Source organism: Lynx rufus, unplaced genomic scaffold (genome assembly GCF_022079265.1).
Source record: "Lynx rufus isolate CCGP_SWC_20201006 ecotype Redwood Valley unplaced genomic scaffold, mLynRuf1.p SCAF_13, whole genome shotgun sequence".
NCBI classification, from domain to species: Eukaryota; Metazoa; Chordata; class Mammalia; order Carnivora; family Felidae; genus Lynx; species Lynx rufus.
In genome coordinates this window covers 34,693,254-34,713,495 of record NW_025814827.1, presented here as the reverse complement: position 1 = coordinate 34,713,495, position 20,242 = coordinate 34,693,254, and the positions used below count along the sequence as shown (strand labels likewise).

General features: G+C 38.7%; 1 protein-coding gene across 1 annotated transcript in view; it reads right to left on the bottom strand.

Annotated features, from left to right (window-relative positions):
- FSIP1 (fibrous sheath interacting protein 1) overlaps positions 1-20,242 on the bottom strand; it is a 193,043-nt gene that overhangs the window by 159,532 nt on the left and 13,269 nt on the right. The window contains exons 4-5 of the mRNA XM_047074517.1: positions 16,088-16,242; positions 14,642-14,735 (exon numbers count right to left, since the gene is read on the bottom strand). Of these exons, the coding sequence (XP_046930473.1) occupies positions 14,642-14,735; positions 16,088-16,242 (249 nt within the window). The remainder of the gene's footprint in view (positions 1-14,641; positions 14,736-16,087; positions 16,243-20,242) is intronic.

The window sequence follows — 20,242 nt, the reverse complement described above, 5'->3', positions numbered from 1 at the left end:
CCTTTCTCAGAGGCTCAGAATCAGTGACTCCCCACTAGAAACAAGCACACCCAGAATCCAGATCTTGGTATCTAATATCTTTCTCCAGTCAGAGGAACCAGAGCTCCTTGAAGAGACAACTGATTCTAGGTCTCAGATACGAAATACACAAGCTGACTCTGGTGCATCCTGTAGTGCCAGAGAGTAAGGAAGTGTTCAACAACAACAACACAAAACCCACAGTTGTTGAAGGCACATCAAAGGGACACAGGAGTCAACTGAAAGAGCTCCCAATGACCAAAGCTGGAAAAATTTGAGCAGCAAAATAAAGTAATATTAGATTCAAATTCAGTGTATGAAATAAATATCCACAAGTCTATATTGATATAAACAAATGATTGAATAAACAGATACATGGGAAGAAAAGACAAATCTCCCATGCAGAATAATTCAAAATAATTTACGTAAATACTCTGCCTTCAAGGAGGTGAAGCATAACTGCCCACCTCTCGAGTAAGGGCTGTGCACAGTAACTTCCTTCCAGAGAAGACAGGATGGAAAGGAGGAAAATTGAAGAACTTCACAGTGGAGAACTCTAACAAACACCTCTTCAGCCAGGTGATCAAAGTTAACATCAACAGTGATGAGTCATGTTGACAGTTATGATGTGATGAAATGGAAATGGCATTTTAACTCTATAGTCTTCCAAGAACATACAACCCTAGTCAACCATAAGAAAAGCATGGATAAATTGCAATTTCTGGAAATTCCACATAGTACTTGATCAGTACTCCTCATAACTGCCAAAGTCATCAAAAACAAGGAAAGTCGGGGGTGCCTGGGTGATTCAGTCAATTAAGCATCCAAATCGATTTCAGCTCAGGTCATGATCTTGAGGTTTGTCCGTTCAAGCCTCACAACAGGCTCTGTGCTGATGGTGCAAGACTGCTTGAGATTCTCTTTCTCTCCCTCTGTTTCTACCCCACATTCACTCGCTCACTCTCTCTCTCGCTCAAAATAAATAAATAAAGCTTAAAAAAAAACAAAAAACAAAAAACAAGGGAAGTCTGAGAAAGTGCACAGCCAAGAGTAGCCCAGAGAGACAGGAGGACTAAATGCAATGTGCTATCCTGGATGGCCCCTGGAACAGAAGAAAAAGCATTGGGTAAAAACTAAAGTCTGAATAAAGTGTGGGTTTTAGTTAATAATAATGTATCAATATTGGTTCATTAATTGTAACAAACGTACCATACTCTGGTAATAATAGGGGAAACTGGCTGCACGTATATGGGAAATCGTTATACTACCATCCTAATTTCTCTGTAAATCTAAAACTGTGCTAAAATAAAGAGTTAATTTTATTTTTTTTTTAATTTTTTTTTCAACTTTTTTTTTTTATTTATTTTGGGACAGAGAGAGACAGAGCATGAACGGGGGAGGGGCAGAGAGAGAGGGAGACACAGAATCGGAAACAGGCTCCAGGCTCTGAGCCATCAGCCCAGAGCCTGAAGCGGGGCTCGAACTCACGGACCGCGAGATCGTGACCTGGCTGAAGTCGGACGCTTAACTGACTGCGCCACCCAGGCGCCCCAAAAAGTTAATTTTAAAAAAGAAAACATTTTAGATTAAAAGGAGAGAAGGAAAACACAAATGAAATTAGAAATAAGAATATGGAACGTAATAAACAAGGAGAATTAATCTTTTAAAATACTATATGAAAATTTTTTTAGTAAAATGTTATATCTTGGTGAAATGGATATTTTGGAATCTCCCAGACATGGGTGTATTGCCAGAATTGACTCAGAAGATGAGAAAACTGAAATATAATAGTAAATATGAAAGAAGCTAAGAAAAGCGTCGGTGAATTGCCTCCAAGAAATTATTTGAACCAGATGGTTTTTCCAGTGAAATCTTTCAAGTTTTTAGGGAACAGATAATCCCCATGTTATATAAACTATTTCAAAGCATAGAAATAAATGAACATCCAGCCCCAATCATTTTATGAAGTGAACATAACCTAACAAAGCATAGGCACACACCTCCTAACCCCACCTCTAACGTCAACACCATAACACACGTGCACATGGACACATACACACACACAGAAAATCTCATTATAAATCTCATAAATACAGATGCGAAAATTCTGAATAAATTCAGCCATTGAAATCTGGTACTAAATTAAAAGAATAATCCTCTCTAACCAAGAAACATTGACCCAGAAATAAAAGACTTTCCTAGCATTTAAATACATTGATTTTTAAACATTAGTATGTCAAGACAGAAAAATTTTATGATTGTTTAAATAGATAATAAAAGGCATTCATAAATTTCAACACTAAGTCTTTATGAAGTTATCAGAATAGGAATAATTATTGAAAAGGACAAAAATTCATACACTTTCCAGGTGATCATAAACTAACAAGACTCAAAGCAAACAACTAAAGATAATTAGAATTGATCAGGTAATTTCATTATCACTGAGAGCCAGAAGAGATCAATGTCCCAAGTCAAGCAGTCAGGCAGAAGAGGGCAAATCCTTCCTTCATCCATCTTTGAGTTCTATTCAGACCTTCAACAGATCAGCTGATGCCCACCCACACTGGGGAGGGTAATGTATGCAACTCAGTCTACCAGTTCAAATGCTAGTCTCTCCTGGAAACATCCTGGATGATACACCCAGAAATAATGCTTAACCCAGACATCTAGGCATCCCATGATCCAGTCAAGTTGACACATAAAATTAACCATCACAAAGACTGGATGGATGATGAAACCATTAATCCAGATAGAAGAAACATACAAAAGAAGGAACATTTCAACAATATGAAGTAAGGGAGAGGGGAGAAGAAAAAGAGGAAAGCCAGAAGGAAATAACGATACCAGTAAAAATGTTACGGGTCCATGACTGGCTACCTGTGCCAGATGCTACAGAGAGGTCACATAGGATAAAAATTGGAAATATGCCACCAGGTTTAGAATCTAAGAGGACTCCTGATGAGGTAGTTTCTGTTGTGTGAAAGGAGAAAATACAAACCACCGAGGAGTTGAGAAGTAAATGGAAATTGACCAGGTAGCCCCAGTAGGTGTGGATTATTCTTTCAAGAAGTCTGACCTTTAAGGAGAGGATGGAAAGTGAGTGGTACCTGTTTGGGAGCAGGGTGAAGAACCCAGGGAGGAGGTTCTATCTGTATCTTTGGCTGGTTTGATGGCTTTTTTCTGTTTTAGGACCAGAAGATTCAAACATAGTAAACTGAAGACAAGGAGACAGAGAAGGAGAGATAGAAGCTCTACATGAGACACAGAATGATGGACAGATCAGGAGCCAGGGGCAGAGTGAAAGGGATGGGACATCGTTGACCTTGGCCTTGGAGAACAGCACCTTGTCTCACTCTGAGGTAAGAAATATGGGGGATGGAGTATAGTCAGAGTGCACTTTAGGGACAGAAGGATAGAATGTGAAAGGGATTCCCACCGAGGTGACTGTTTTCTCTGGACAGTAAGCAGGCCAAAGTGAAGGACTTGCAGAAGACAGTAGGAGGTTAAACAACCAGAATAATTTGCAATAGCCACTTTGGAGAATGCAAAAGACATCAGTAGGCAATACTGAGACTGTAGCAGAGGTTAAAAGCCAAAACTCCTTAGCTATACTGGTTAATGCAAGTGATTTTCTCCCTCAATCCTCTGCAAATCAGAGCTGGAGAATTTTCTTAGAATATTCAGTGTTAACACCCATGAGCAGAAGTAGCATATACCTGTATTTCACAGAAAATCACAGAGGTATTTACCGGCCATTAGAAGCCTGATTGATTAAGATGCCACTGTTGTCGTGCTTACATGCACTTACAAATTTGGAGCTGGAAGCACAAGAGGTCAGGGTAACAAAGGAAGGAGGAATGACCTCCGTTAAAAACACTGATGAGGAACAATCCTATCACTGCCTCAGAGAGTACGAATTCTATCTCTATCCATCAGAGAAATTCTAAAAACTGAGGGGAAACTCCGAGTATGATAGAGTTTTGATTTTCACCCGAGTTCTCTACAAAAATGTAAAAGCGGTCCCTCAAAAATGGGGTGGAAAGACTTGTAAAAGATTTCTAAGATCTCTAACAAGTGCAATATTGTCTACTTATTGTCTACTTCAAACAGTACTTAAACTTGAAGTTATTAACTCTGGATTATAAAGTCAAAATGTGGTAAAAAAAAAAATCTAATGTGGTTTTTATCTTTCTCTTGGCATCAAGGCCCCACTTGTGTTTAGTACCTATCAATAAAACTAAATATACAACTCAACAATAAGTATCTTCTCATTTGTTTTGCTGTTGGTTCTTTGTGATGTTAGCAGGAGGCTAGGATGTATTTGGTGTTTGGGGGAGCTGGAAAACAGGTTGGAAATTGTCATTGTTCCACCTGCCCAAAGTCCCTCAAATTACTCTTAAATAAAAGGCTAAGCAAAGGACTAGGGAGACAAGGAAGAATACTCATCCTAGGGTGCCTGGGTGGCTCAGTCGGTTAAGATCTGACTTGTGATTTTAGCTCAAGTCATGATCCCATGATTGTGAGATCAAGCCCCATGTCAGGCTCTGCCCTGAGTGTGGAGCCTGCTTGAGATTCTCTCTCTCTCTCTCTCTCTCTCTCTCTTTCTCTCTCTCTCTCACTGCTCCTGCCCACCAAAAGAATAATAAAAATTTTTAAAAAGAACACTTATCCTAAGAATTTCTCCCTTTTTCCAAAGGGAAAAGAGGCAGAAAGGAGGTCTGGGTATGTTTGTAGATACGTGTTTAAAGTTCAAGTTTAAATCAGTCTGGCTCTAAAGTCCACTCTTTTAAAGTGCATATTTTAACTAGATGCTGCCACCTACTGGATAATTTACAAGGGTTTGTACTTTCCTGGTAAAAAAGAAAAACTTATGGAGGGGAACAGGGCAAAAGAATTGAATTGTTTTCATAGAAACATTTTACTTGAAAACTTACAGCTATATATAGGCTTGATCAAAATAATTATTTGTTTCAATTTTATATTTTTAATTAAGAGAGATAGCCAAAGTTCAGTGAATAACATGGGAAAGAAACTAACCTCAAAATAGAACAGATGCAAGTAGTCTTGCACCACTTTCTAATATGTGGCTGTGTTGTAATAGCAGAAATTTGAAACTGTAAAATCACTGCTATGTGGTCAAATTGGACTCTTGCATTTCTCTTCATTTCTTTCATATGTGCAGTGAAAATATTCTACTAATAATACCTTTCTTAAACTGAGGATTCCAAAAATTTCCTCTTCTAGAATGAAGTAATAACTATGTTATGTAAAATATGAAGAAAAACCATGTAATCAGGTTAATGATGCAGTCCAAAGTAAATATCTCCTATGGTTTTTAAGATAGTTAGAAATCAAATCAATATGTGACTGTTACACTTATGCCTAGGATGCAAAAAAAAAAAAAAAAACAGGAAATTTCATTAAGGAATCTGCCTTCTAAAAAAGACCAGTCACCAAAAAAGCAAAAAGAATCCACTTAAATCTCAACAGCCAGGAACACAGTAATATCATCTCTTCACTGGTGCACTAGTCCGGCATGATCTCAAGACAGTTAGTAGCAAGAGTGAAAAGAAATAGGCATTTGGTTCACTTAACAGTATCTTTTATTCCCATTTCCTTTTACATCAACCCTACTTTTGCATCTTATCTGCTCTGAGCACAATAAACACTGCCAGTACACAATAATTGACTAAGAATTCAAAATCTAAGAACTGAAACTCTAACATGATAATGTTTAAACCAGTGGTTCTCCCTGAACATAGGTTTCAGGTCCCTGGTAACTCCAGTTTTCAGCTCATAAAATCTGATTAATTTCCATGTCAGAACATTAGTACTAATCTAACATCACTGTAAATGTTTTCAGGGCCTATAGTAGTCATGTGACTCCAGAGATGTGAGCTCTATAGGTTTAAGCCAAATGTACATGGCATGAGTTTTAAAAACGAAACGTATTTGGTGGGGCACCTGGGTGGCTCAGTTGGGTAAGCGTCTCTTTGTTTCAGCTCAGGTCATGATCTCACAGCTCACAGGATCGAGCCCCACATTGGGCTCCAGGCTGACAGAGTGGAGCCTGCTTGGGATTCTCTCTCTGCCCTACCCCTGCTCACTCGGTCACGTTCTCTCTTTCAAAATAAAACAAACTTTCAAAAAAATGAAACGTATTTGATAGTTCTGCTTTAATTTTGAAGAAAAGACAACAGGAGCACCTGGGTGGCTCAGTCAGTTGAGTGTCCAACTCTTGATTTCGACCCGGGTCATGATCTCATGGTTCATGAGTTCAAGCCCCACATCAGGCTCTGCATTGACAGCACGGAGCCTGCTTGGTATTCCATCTCCCTCTCTCTCTGCCCCTCCCCTGCTTGCTCTCTATAACTCTATCAACATAAATAAAAAAATAAACTTAAAAAAATAGAAAATGAAGAAAAGACAACTGATAACAAAAGTCTTGCCCTGCAGGGCCAAAAGTTCCTTTAATAGTGAACTCTATGCCTGAAAGGTTAACGTCAAAAGCCCCCCTTACTATTTTACAGTCCCTGCTCCGGAGTCAACCACAGGAGGTACATATGCCTCTTAGAAATGCCCCATCCATTAGAGAAATCAGCATTTAGCTCCAGCTTTCTGAAATATAGATGCTGAGATACTGTAACACCCAGTTCTTTATTTGGAAATCCATGTTCTTTATTTGGAAGTCCTGCTTCTATGAAGATACGGAATTACTGACAGACGTGAAGGAAAATATAAGAAATTGTACTTTTCAAGACAGGTTATATTCACACCATAGCCTTCAGACACTGAAGGTAGTAAAACAGCATTCTATAAATAGCCATAACCTTAGAGGTGCTTTGCAGTCTTTCTTCTTAGTGTACTCACAACTGAACAACTCTCAACGAGAAAAACAGGCTTAAGAAAAACATGTTCTCACAAAAAAAACTTCCCGAAAAAGACAATATACCTGCCCTAATAAAACGTATTATAAAGCTACAGTAGTAAGAACAGTGCAATGCTAACATTAGAACAGACAGAAATATTATAATGGAAGAGAATAGAAATTTTGGAAACAAGCCCAATTCATGATAAAGTTAGCATTCCAAATAAATGAGGGAATGATGGATTATGCAGTAAAAGTACTGAGGTAACCCGTTTTAAAATCAAAAACAAATAGAGAGAAACCTTAGAAATGATCTGAGCAGACAACACCAGTTTAGTCATACAAATAAAACGTAATTTAGCTTCTTTTGCAAGAGTAACTTGACCTGGATCATCTCTTGCTTAGGCCTCTAGAAATCATAAGTAAAACTTAGTGTCTTCCAAAATTGATATGAAGTAACCATTCTGCTTTATAACAAAATACTCCTGAGCCTCAGTCCATGTTTTGGCTTCAGTGTTCCCAGTTTGCAAGCTGACTTTTTTCACGCGTGCATGATAAACTTCTACTAATTACTACCGTGGCAACTCTTTGATTTTATTTCCGTTATTTGTGATCTTTTGATGCTAGCTAACAAACTGGGGGTGTGGGGGGGGGAACCACCAAATCAACTCTCTACCTCATATATGGCAACAAAATGAGTTCGAAGTAGACTAATATTTTAATTTTCATAAAACAATAACTGTACAATACATTTTTATGTCATCTTACACTGTAAAAAGGACTTTTTAAGCGGAACAACAGTCAATGATAAAAGAAAAGAAATGACTGAGGTGCCTGGGTGGCTCAGTCGGTTAAGCTTCCAACTTTGGCTCAGGTCTTGATCTCATGGTTCATGAGTTTGAGCCCCATGCCGGGCTCTGTGCTGACAGTTCAGAGCCTGGAGCCTGCTTCAGATTCTGTGTCTCCCTCTCTCTGTGCACCTCCCCCACTCATATTCTGTCTCTCTCTCTCTCTCTCTCTCTCTCAAAAATAAATAAACATTAAAATTTTAAAAAGAAAAAAAATGACTGATTTAGCTAAATAAAAAAATATTCAGTTTGGGAGAGCAAGAAATACCACAAAACTAAAAATAAATTAGAAATAATGTTTTTTATATTTATGACTGTCAAATATTAGTATTCTTGATATGTAAAGGAGTCCTTCTAAACAATAAAAAGGAATGCTTCATTTCATAAAAGAACAATTAATTCACAAAATGGCTAAAAGAATAAATACTCAACCTCCTTGATTATCACAGAGGTATAAATTGCGACTCCATTTTAAAAAAAGCTTTAAAACAACTATTAAACCCATTGTTATCATGGGTATACAAAAACAATTCTCAGATACAATATTTGATTTGTATTTGATACAAAATTTGTCTAAATTGGTAAAACCTTTTAATAAGTCAATATGAATAAAAATCTAGGGACACCTGGGTGGCTCCGTTGGTTGAGCATCTGACTTCAGATCGGGCCATGATCTCACTGTCCGTGAGTTCAAGCCCTGCGTCGGGCTCTGGGCTGACAGCTCGGAGCCTGGAGCCTGTTGCAGATTCTGTGTCTCCCTCTCTCTTTGCCCCTTCCCCACTCATGCTCTGTCTGTGTCTCTCTCTCTCTCTCTCTGTCTGTCAAAAATAAATAAACATTAAAAAAAATAAAAAATATTTTTATATATGGATAAAATTTTTAAAAGGCCCAAGCCCTTTGACTAAGTGATTTCTCTTTGAAGTTGTATTCACTTCCTGTAGCTATTGTCGCAGTTTAACACAAACTTGGTCACTTAAAACAACAGAAATTTATTCTCTCACAATTCTAGAGGCCATTAGTCCAAAGTCAAGGTGTCGGTAGGGCCACACTCTCTCCAGGGGCCCTCAGTGAGATTTCATTCCTTGCCTCTCCCAGTATCTGGTGGCTGCCATCATCACCTTGGCTGTAGGCCACACCACTCCAATCCCAGCCTCAATCTTCATGTGGCTTCTCTTCTGAGTGCCTCTTCTCCCTCTCCCTCTCTCTTATGAGGATACCTATGATGGATACCTATGAGCTCATGTAGAGCTCTCTTCCATATTCCAGGATTATGTCCTCATCCTAAGATCCTTAACTTAATCACATCTGCAATGACCCTTTTTCCAAATAAGGTAACATTCACAGCTTCTAGGAATTTGACATGGATATCTCTTGGGAGGCATTTTTTCTTTTTCAACCTAGTTGTCAACCTAATTTTTCTTTTTTTTTTTTGCTTTTGTCCTTTTCTTTTTTTTTTTTTTTTTAAGAGAGAGTGTGAGAATACTAGCAGGGAAGGGGGCAAAGGAAGAAAGAGAGAATCTTAAGCAGGCTCTAACTCAGCAAGAAGTGAGACTGGGGCTTGATCCCACAACCCTGGGATCATGACCGGAGCTAAAATCAAGAGGTGGACACTCAACCGACTGAGCCACCCAGGTTCCCCACAACCTAGCTTCTCAATTACCACAGAAGGTAACAATGGAATAATTACTTAAGGATGTTATTGCAGCATTATGTATAACTGAAAAAAATTGAAAAAACGAAATAACCTAAATGTTTAATAGCAGAATTTTAGTTAAATAAATTATGGTACATCTATGTAGGGAATTAATATACAGTCATTAAAGATAATGCTGACACAGCATAAGGAATATAGTCAACGCCATTGTAATAGTGATGTATCAGATCAGATGGTAGCTATACTTGTGGTGAACTTAGAATAATGTAGGGAGCACCTGAGTGGCTCAGTTGGTTAAGCGTCCGACTTTTGATTTTGGCTCAGGTCATGATCTCGTGGTTGGTGAGATCAAGCCCTGTGTCAGACGCACGTCATCTGAACAAAGCAGCCTGGGATTCTCTCTCTCCCTCTCCCTCTGTCCCTCCCCTGCTCATTCTCTCTCTCTCTCAAAATAATCTTTAAAAAAAAATAATAATGTATAGACATGTTGAATCGCTATTTGTACATCTGAAATGAATGTAACATTGTATCAACTATACTCAAAATTTATTTTTTTATTTTTGTTAATGTTTATTTACTTATTTTGAGAGACAGAAAGCATGAGAAGGGGAGGGGCAGAGATAGAGGTAGAGAGAGAATCCCAATCAGGCCTCGTGCTGTCAGCACAGAGCCCAACATGGGGCTAGATCTCACTAACCATGAGATCATGACCGGAGTTGAAATCAAGAGTCAGACGCTCAACTGACTGAGCCACCCGGGCTCCCCGACTCAAATTTTTTTAAAATGCTGATGCAAATCATTCCAGTTATCTATTGTTACATGAAAAGAATCACCCAAAATTTAGTGTCATACAGTAATAATTATTGCAGGCAAGATCAACTAATGGATACTAACATTAATGGACAATAGTTTGAGGAAAGATATTTGCATAATCTCGCCCATGATATTTATTAATTATAAAAGGAAAATTAGTAACTTTACAATATAGAAACATGGCAGACACTACCTTAACCAAGTTTTCAAGGTTACTATCACCAGTAACATCAGAACTTAACCTTAGGTACCCTGAGCATGATTGATCGAGAGCCCATAACTTCTGGGGTATTCTTGCCAAAAATGCATTAACTCTATCTAATCAAGGGAAAACATCAGACAAACTGAAACTGAAGGATATTTTACAAAATAGCTGACCAGTACTCTCCAAATGCGTCAAGACCATGAGAGACAGGGAAAGATGGAGGAACTATCACAAATTCGAAGAGACAAGAAAACACGACAACCAAGTGCAAAAGGGGATCCTGGGTTGGATACTAGAAAATAAAAAGGACATTAGTGGAAAAACAGGTGAAATTTTAAGAGGGTCTGTAGTTTAATCGAATTATATGAACGTTAACTTCTTAATGTTGATCACTGTAAAGCCAACCCTTGAACAACATGGGGGTTAGGGGTGCCAAATCCCCATGTAGTTGAAAATCCATGCATAACTTTTGACTTCCCAAAGACTTTACTAATGGCCTACTGTTAACCAGAAGCCTTACCAATAATGTAAACAGTCGATTAATATACACTTTGTATGTTAAACGTATTATATCTTGTATTCTTAAATAGAGTAAGCTAGAGAAAAGAAAATGTTATTAAGAAAATCGTAAGAGAGGCGCCTGGGTGGCTCAGTCGGTTAAGCAACCAACTTCAGCTCAGGTCATGATCTCACGGTTCATGGGTTCCAGTCCCGCATTGGGCTCTGTGCTGACAGCTCAGAGCCTGAAGCCTGCTTTGAACTCTGTTTCTCCCTCTCTCTCTGCCCCTCTCCTGCTCACACCGTGTCCCACCCTCTCTCTCAAAAATAAACATTAAAAGCACTTTTTTTAAAGAAAAGAAAATTATAAGAGACAATGCATTTATAGTACTGTGCTGTAAAGAGTCCACAAAAAATGGACCCATGAAGTTCAAACCCATGTTTCTCAAAGGCCAACTGTACTATGGTTACACAAGATACTAACATCAGCGGAGGCTGGGTAAAGAGCAAACAGGAACTCTATGTACTATTTTGAAATTTTTCTGTAAGTTTAACATTATTCCACAACAAAAAGTGAAAAGACAAAGAAAAAAACAAAAACAAAAAAACTTAGTGGCACAAAACAGTGACCATTTTATTATGCTCATGATTCTGTGGGTCAGTAATATGAGGGACACACCAGGAATGATATGCCCCTGCTCCACCATGAAGGAGGCCTCAGCTGGGGGGCTGCACTGGGCTGGAGATGTCTGTGACAGCTCACCTGAGACCGTGTGTCTGGCCTTGGCTATCCTCTACATGACATTTGTTAGGAATGCAAAGGCCAAGGTGGCTCCTTCTTTCACATCTCTGGTGCCGGCACTGAGATGCTGACCAGGCAGTGTATTAGTTTCCAGGGGCCGCTGTAACAAGTAACTGTGGAATGGATGGCTGAAAACAATAGCAATTTATTCTCTCCCAGTTCTAGAAGCTAGACATCTGGAATGAAGATGTCCGCAAGGCCGTGCCCCTCTGAAGTCTCTAGGGAAGAATCCTTCCTTGCTTCTTCCCAGCTTCTGGTGGCTCCCAACGACCCCTGCCATTCCTTGGCTTGTAACTACATCATTCTAAGCTCTGCCTTTATCTTCACATCACCTTCTTCTTAACCACGTCATTGTGTCTCTGTGTCTTCTTTTCTTACAAGAACACCAAACTTCAGCTTTAGGGCCCACCTAATCCAGTAAGATCTCATCTTAACTAATCACATCTGTAAAGATTCTATTTCCTTTTGTTTGTTTGTTTATCTATTTATTTTTGAGAGACAGAGAGAGACTGAGAGAGAGCACGAGTGGGGGAGGGGCAGAGAGAGAGAGAATCCCAAGCAGGCTCCTGTCAGCGCAGAGCCTGACATGGGGCTCAATCTCAGGAACCATGAGATCATGACCTAAGCTGAAATTAAGAGTCAGATGCTTAACCAACTGAGCCACCCAGGCACCCCTGCAAAGATGCTATTTCTAAATAAGGTCACATACTGAGGCTCCAGGTAGACTTGAGTTCTGGTGGAACACTACTGAACTCACTGTAGGTCAGAACTGGCCAGCATGACGTCCTCTGGGTAGCCTTCATATGGCTTGTTTGGACTTTCTCACAGCATGGCAGCTTCAGGGTAGTCTGACTCCTTACAGGATGGCTGGCTTTCCTCTGAGTGGGCCTTCTAAAAAGAGAAGCCGAAACTGCCAGTCCTTTAACGGCAAGGGCTGGAACTGATGGTGTAGGATTACTTCTGCTGTAATCTATCAGTCAACGTAGTCCTAGCCCAGCCCAGACTGAAAATACAGGAAGAAAGAGACCCCATCCCTATACGAGGACTGGAATGAACATCATAGAGGGAAGGAACTATGGCAAACATCTCGGAAACAAACTATCACACAGTTCTTCCCTTACTGACAGCTAAGGGTGCCCGAGAGATAAAAATTAGTAGGAAACAGATTACAAAACACCATATATATATATATATAATTTGATCTCATTTTTATTTTTTTTTTCAACATTTATTTATTTTTGGGACAGAGAGAGACAGAGCATGAACGGGGGAGGGGCAGAGAGAGAGGGAGACACAGAATCGGAAACAGGCTCCAGGCTCCGAGCCATCAGCCCAGAGCCCGACGCGGGGCTCGAACTCACGGACCGCGAGATCGTGACCTGGCTGAAGTCGGACGCTTAACCGACTGCGCCACCCAGGCGCCCCTCATTTTTATTTTTAAAATATATATAGATATCTGCATGGAAAATGTCTCAAAAGATAAAGAGTAAACAAAAATATTAATAATGATTATCTCTGCAAGTTAAGAATTACGGTGATTTTTTTCTTCCAGTTTATCAATATTTTCTAATACAGATTAAGCATGTATTATTTCTATAACCAAATAGAAGAAGTAGAAAGCAAATGATCTATTATTTTAATAGGCAAATCATTTTGGGGGGTTTTTTTAATGCCTTTTATTTATTTTTGAGAGAGAGAGCATGAGTGGGGGAGGGAATGAGAGGGGAAACAGAGGATCCAAAGCAGGCTCTGTGCTGACAGCAGTGAGCCCCATGTGGGGCTCGAACTCATGAACCTTCCTGAGCCAAAGTCAGACACTCAACCAACTGAGTCACCCAGGTGCCCTTAGTTTTTGGTGTTTCAATTAGGATATATAAATGGTAAATTTCAACAAAGCCAATCTAGATATACATCTGTCTAGGAGAAACTCAGATTCATTTTTTTTTTTAAGTCCTTAGTCATAGAAACGACAACCCACATAGGGCACCCACTTCCTGGACAGAAACATTTGGTGCATTCTAAATCCAAATCCCTTGGGCCCAAGCAGCTTTTGAGCTCTCACCGCTGGGTCCAGAAAGAAACAAACCTCAAGGAATTTCATTCACATCAAAACTCATGCTAACCAGCAGCAATAGTCTGAGTCAGGTTCTTGAGGTTCTGCAATGTTAGACACTCACTTTGCAAAAGACAAATGGATCCCAGGAGTCTCAGAGAAATCAGGGGCCCCTGCTTAGAGTCAGTTTTACCCCCCAACAGTATTGGATAACCACTTACGTGATGCAGGCTAAAGGATTTCCAAAGCGTCCTGCCAAAAACCTAGCAACCACTTCCCAATCCCCCAAATTTTCACCACTGTATAAGGAAGCTAAAGGCTACATGACTCCATCACACTTCTTTGGGTGAAGAAGGAGGAAGAGAAGATAAAGGAGGAGGAGAAGGAGGAGGAGGAAAGGAAGAATGATAAATATACATACACACAGATGGCAAATTAGAAACATGCATAATGATTTGGCTGGTCTCAAAAACAAGACTGGAAGAGAACAGGAAATAGGACGGATTTTTATGAAAGGGATGGCAGAAGCCTGAGTGACACATCGTGGGAGGATTCTAGGCAGTTAGGAGACTGCATAGACTGGGTGTCTAGAGGCCTCTTAGAGGCACAGGAAGTAAAGGCAAAGACATATTGTGTCTATTTCCCAATTTTTCACTGCCCTGTCCCCCTCACTCTTGAACAGGTACAAACCCGAGAAGCCTCTGAAACTTACCGATGCTCAGGAAAGTTCCATATAATCCTACCTAATGTGATCATTTCCCATAGAGAAGAGTTAAACTCACAAAGAAAAAGAAAGAATAACTTAACTGGGATTTTTACTTTAATTCAAATATTCTATGACTCTGAGATTCAAAAAAAAAAAAAAAGATAAATTTTACTCACCGACAGTTTCTTCTGATGCAGCAGTCAAAGCTAGAAACTTTTTTGTATTTTCCATCTCCTCATTACTTTGCAAAGCTTCACTAGTTTTTGCAGACTAATAAAAGAGAAACAAGGAAAAGAAGGCAACTACACTCTTCGATATTTTGTACAGTTTCAACATGGATTACAAATTGTGTAATTTGTAATTCCACAATTGACCTGAACAAAAAGGGACAGGTCATTTTTATCCCTTTAAATAGGAAATCTGTTAATATCCCTGTTCGCACAAATTCTAGCAATGAATAGTCCCAAAGAGAGTTGTAATATATGTCTATCATTATATAATCATTACCTCACTTAAATCTTCTTCAGCTTCTGTTTAATATTTCCATAACTAACGAGTAGCCTAAAGGTCCATCATTAAATTATAGTTTCAGACATTTCAGGATTGATACTATATTTTATTATGGGTCCAATTATTATTCCTGTTTCCAAACAAGTAAAACTTTGGTTTGAGATTCAACAGGAATAAGTGATAGGCTAACTTTTTATGACAAATTTATACAAATCGTTTCTCTAGTTTAAATCACTGCATTGTGTATGGTGCTTTCTACTCCATGGTCTTCCTGGGAATCTTGTAAAAATGTATTCTTCGTCACTTCATTATTAATGCAGAGCATCATCTAGGAAATGTCCTTGAAGTCAGTCGACTGAGGAAGGAAGAATTTATCAAAAACAACTCATCTGTTATTACAGTGCTCCTTACCTAAAAGTGCTCTCCTTTACGGGACAAAGTTCAAATATGAACCAATGGCTAAACGTCAAGTCAGAGCAAATATATGGTCAACTTCCACCCCTCAATACTACAGAGAATAAAGGTCCAAGAAGGCCAAGGAAAGTTAATCGAGCACTAGAGATGTACTGAGACAGAAGCAAATAGAGCATGGTCACAGACCACAAGCACTTTACAGCCTCTAAGAGATCTTGACCAGCATGTGAAACAGTGAACACCCCACTTCTTGGTCACAAAAGTTTGCTTAAAAAATAATGGCGACCAGGGGGTTAAATTTGTGTATATTTATGTGTTTATCTCCAAACCGTAAGCTTGCTGAAGAAGCAGCAAACAGACTTGATGAAAGTAGGGACCCCATCACTTTCTTCTCCAGAAACGGAGGAACCCCAGCCTGACACTGGTAAGAGAGGTCTGCTGTGCTGCCCATGGAAAACAAACATGGCAGTGTGGTGCCTGAAATCTGGAATTCTGCAAAGTTACCTTGTCTAGTTCCAGAAAGCGATCTCCCTCACCTCCCCCCCACACACACACATACATATACACACCACCATCCTACTTCTACAAAATAAATCAATAAAGGCAGACCACATTAATACTACCACAGTCCATGCTTTTCTTACTCATCTTAGAGGAAATTATTTCTTCCACATCAGCAGTGGTGAGACAACTCTTACCTTAAGTTCTTCCCACAGCTTTATTCTCAGGTCTAGACCTTGCTTCTTAATTTCTTTTTCTCTGTATTGTTTCTTCACCAATATTTTATCAAGCCTCTTCATCTTCTGAATAGCATCTTGAAGTTGAGAATCTAATTCTTTTAATTCAGGTTCATCTATATTGTGTTGAAAGTAGGAATGAGCTTGAAGTTTGGTACAACCAGAAAGTTTCGTTTTGTTTTTACTGTTTGTTCTTTCATTCAACAAATGTTTATGGCTGGTGAGAATAACTGACATATTTTACAAGGTGCTTTCACACGTATTTTTTCATATGATTATCGAACAACCTATGAAATATAATTATCTAACAACCCGGTTCTACAGCTAAAATAACTATCTTTTTTTTCCTTTTTGAAATTTTTTTTGAGTATAGTTGACACACAATGCTACAGTTTCAGGTGTATAACACAGTGATTTAACAACTCTGTAGCAGGCTATGCTCACCACAAGTATAACTGCTGTCTGTCACCATACAATGCTGTTACAGTGTCATTGACTATACTCCATATGCTGTGCCCTTTATCCCCATGACTTAATAATTTCATAATTGGAAGCCTGTATCTCCCACTCCCCTTCACCCATTTTGCCCATTCCCTAACCCCCTGTTTCTGACAACCATCACTTTGTTCTCTGTATTTACAGGTCTCATTCTGCTTTTTTGTTTGTTTGTTTGTTTATTCATTTTTGGTTTTGGGGATTGCACATATAAGTGAAATCATATGGTATTTGTCTTTCTCAGTCTGACTTGTTTCAATTAGCATAATACCCTCTAGGTCCATCCATATTGTCACAAATGATAAGATCTCATCATTTTATGGCTGCCTTATGTTCCTGTGTGTGTGTGTGTGTGTGTGAGAGAGAGAGAGAGAGAGAGAGAGAGAGAGAGAGAGAGAGAGGGAATGTACACAACATCTTCTTTATCCATTTATCTATTGATGGACACTTGAGTTGCTTCCATATCTTGGCTATTGTAAATAACACTACAATAAATATAGGAGTGTGTATATCTTTTCAAATTAACATTTTCATTTTCTTTGGGTAAATACCCAGTACTAGAATTCCCGGATCATATGGTATTTCTATTTTTAATTTTCTAAAAAAATCCTCCATACTGTTTTCTACAGTAGCTGTACCAATTTATGTTCCCACCAACAGTACACAAGGGTTCCTTTTTCTCCACATCCCCGCCAACACTTGGAAATAACTCTGTTCTTTCAAATAGCTAATAAATTATGGTATTGAACTCATAGGTGGGTCTTATCTCATTTTCAATCCCAAAATATTTCTCCTTCATTCTGGTATACCTTCTATATTCATAAGTAAGGAATAAGGAATAAGACAAAGACCCTATCCTAAAACTGCTTCAGACTAAAAAGAGAAGGCATGTAGCTATTTGTGAAATCGATGCAGTAAAATGTAACATGTCAAGAAATGAAATGATTCCAACACAGAGAAACAAATTCAGAAAAGTACTCTATGTAACTAGACAGCTTTTATCTATGCCCCTCCCATTTGTTCTATTTTTTTTTTTTGAAGTACCTAAAAATGGATAATTGGTAGTAACTTATTTAAAGCCAAGGGCTCTTTAGAACTTTCTTCACTCAAGTTGTTTTTTTTTTTTTTTTTTTTAACGTTTATTTATTTTTGGGACAGAGAGAGACAGAGCATGAACGGGGGAGGGGCAGAGAGAGAGGGAGACACAGAATCGGAAACAGGCTCCAGGCTCTGAGCCATCAGCCCAGAGCCCAATGCGGGGCTCGAACTCACGGACCGTGAGATCGTGACCTGAGCTGAAGTCGGACGCCCAACCAACTGAGCCACCCAGGCGCCCCTCTTCACTCAAGTTTTAACTTATGATTAATGATAATGTTAATAATAGCAGCTAACATTTATAGAATTATCTGATATGCTCAGTGTTAAGGGCTTTATTTACAGGCATTCTGTCATTTAATCCTCATCATAATCCTGTCAGGTAGTATAGTTATTGTCCCATTTTACAAATTAGTAAACTGAGAATAATTTGTAACTGAGTTACATACACGTCCAAGATGATATAAGTAGTAAATGGCAGGGCCAGTTTCCACCCAGATCTGTCTGTTTTGAGAGTCAAAACTCTTCACCACCAGGTAATATGTCCTCTGTGAAGTCTGATGAAAGATGTTAATCTGGCAATGAGCATAAATGCTCAAATACTGAAGTCTCAGCCACTCCAGTTTAGGAAGTGGCATATTATGCTAAGAAAGACCAAATTTTGCAACTTTTTTAAATCCAAAGAGTCCAGTGTGTTTCCCTATAATGTACATCACTTCCTCTTCAAGGAAAAGGGGATATTTTCAGAAGGGAACTAGCTTATCCAAAAAGAATACTGATCTTATTGATAAGGAGGCTCTAGAGATCTTGTTGCTTACATATTTCAAATACAACAGCCTTTAGTTATAATTCCCAAATGCCAATCCTTGCACTCCATATACAGAGTGGTCTATACAGCAGACATCTGGAAGTAACTCATGCAGTTCCAAAACAGTATAAATAAGTTCAGTGTAAACTGGGCCAATAGCTAATCGCAACTATAATGCCTCATTTCCTGATAACTATAATCCTGAGTCACCAGGCCCAATTTTGAGAGCGAAACTCATCCCAAATATACTCTTAAGTCACCATTTCTCAAAGTTTATGACCTCAGCTTCCCTTTACAACCTTAAACATTATTGAGAACCCAAAGTAGCTTTTATGTTATATCTATTGATAATTACCACGTCGGAAATCAAAACTGAAAAATATATATTTATTTATTCACTTAAAAATAATAAACATGTTATTAGTAATTACATGCTAACATAAATATAACATTTTTATGACAAATAAGTATAGACTCCAAAAAAATTAAGAAGGGCATTGTTTTAAATTTTTAATATCTAGCTGAACAGAAAACAGTTGGATTCTTATATCTGCTTGTATAATCTATTGCAATCTCTTCTTTCAGTTAGAATGTATGAAGAAAATCAGGCCTCATACAAATATGTATTTGGAAGGGGAGGAGAAATTTAATAATCTTCTCAGATAATTGTGGATATTCTTCTTCGATACTACATCAAAACTCGACAAGGGGTGGTTTCTTAAAGAGTGGTTGTAATGTGAAATACGTAACTCTATCAGTGAGCTTTTTGTATTTGTTCCATTAAAATCCATGCATCTATCATTTGTGCTGAATGGATCTTTTACCCTTCATTGGTCATTTGGAAAATAGTTCACTGACTTACGCAGACCTTCAAAATGTTAACACGTTTCAGGATACAGTATTTTTAAAAAATCACATTTGTTCATATTGCCATCAAATTTTATCGGAAAAGTCTAAGTCTTGGAAAGCTGTCAATCTCACAGTGGCAATCTACACAAGTTTTCCAAAATTCTAATTTTCACTTGAAAGTCCAAATTTTATCACTGACGAAAGATACTGTCGATTATTTTCCTTGAAACGACACGCTCATTTCATCTTAAAAAAAAAAAAATGACTTCCAACTACCCAAGTCTGAATGATACTAGTTGGTCCGTCAGTCATTCTTTCACGTAAGAATGATGCTCCGTTAAAAAGCGGCCAGCTCGGTTCTCGACTTAAACTATCATATGAGTACTGTTCCTCAACACAAACTTCCCATTTCGGTGTAGAGCAGAGTTGCTATATACATACTTCCCATTTTACCTCACAGGCAATTAAACAGATGTGTATTTCAAGTCCAGGTTTCATGAGATTAACGATTTCTACTGCTCCACCAAAGATGTTCTTGAGTGACACAGGCTATTTCTTTTCCCTCCCAGTGGCTGGTCACGAAGAACACAATGACCGACTAGTACAATGTGATACGCTGCCTGGATTCGTGCTAACACAGGAGCAATTTTACTCACCGTCGCTTTTGTGCCATCACCGCAAATGTCCATGTAGTGGGCGGAAAGGCAGGTATCATTATTTCAGTATTACGATGAATTATATTACTGATATATCAATATTATGACGAAAGAAGTTTTTACTTTGCAAAATTCCTAAAAGGGGCTCAGCAATCCCCCAGGGCTCTGCACACCACATTTGGAGACACGCTCTCCACTCTGACCAGTATTAAT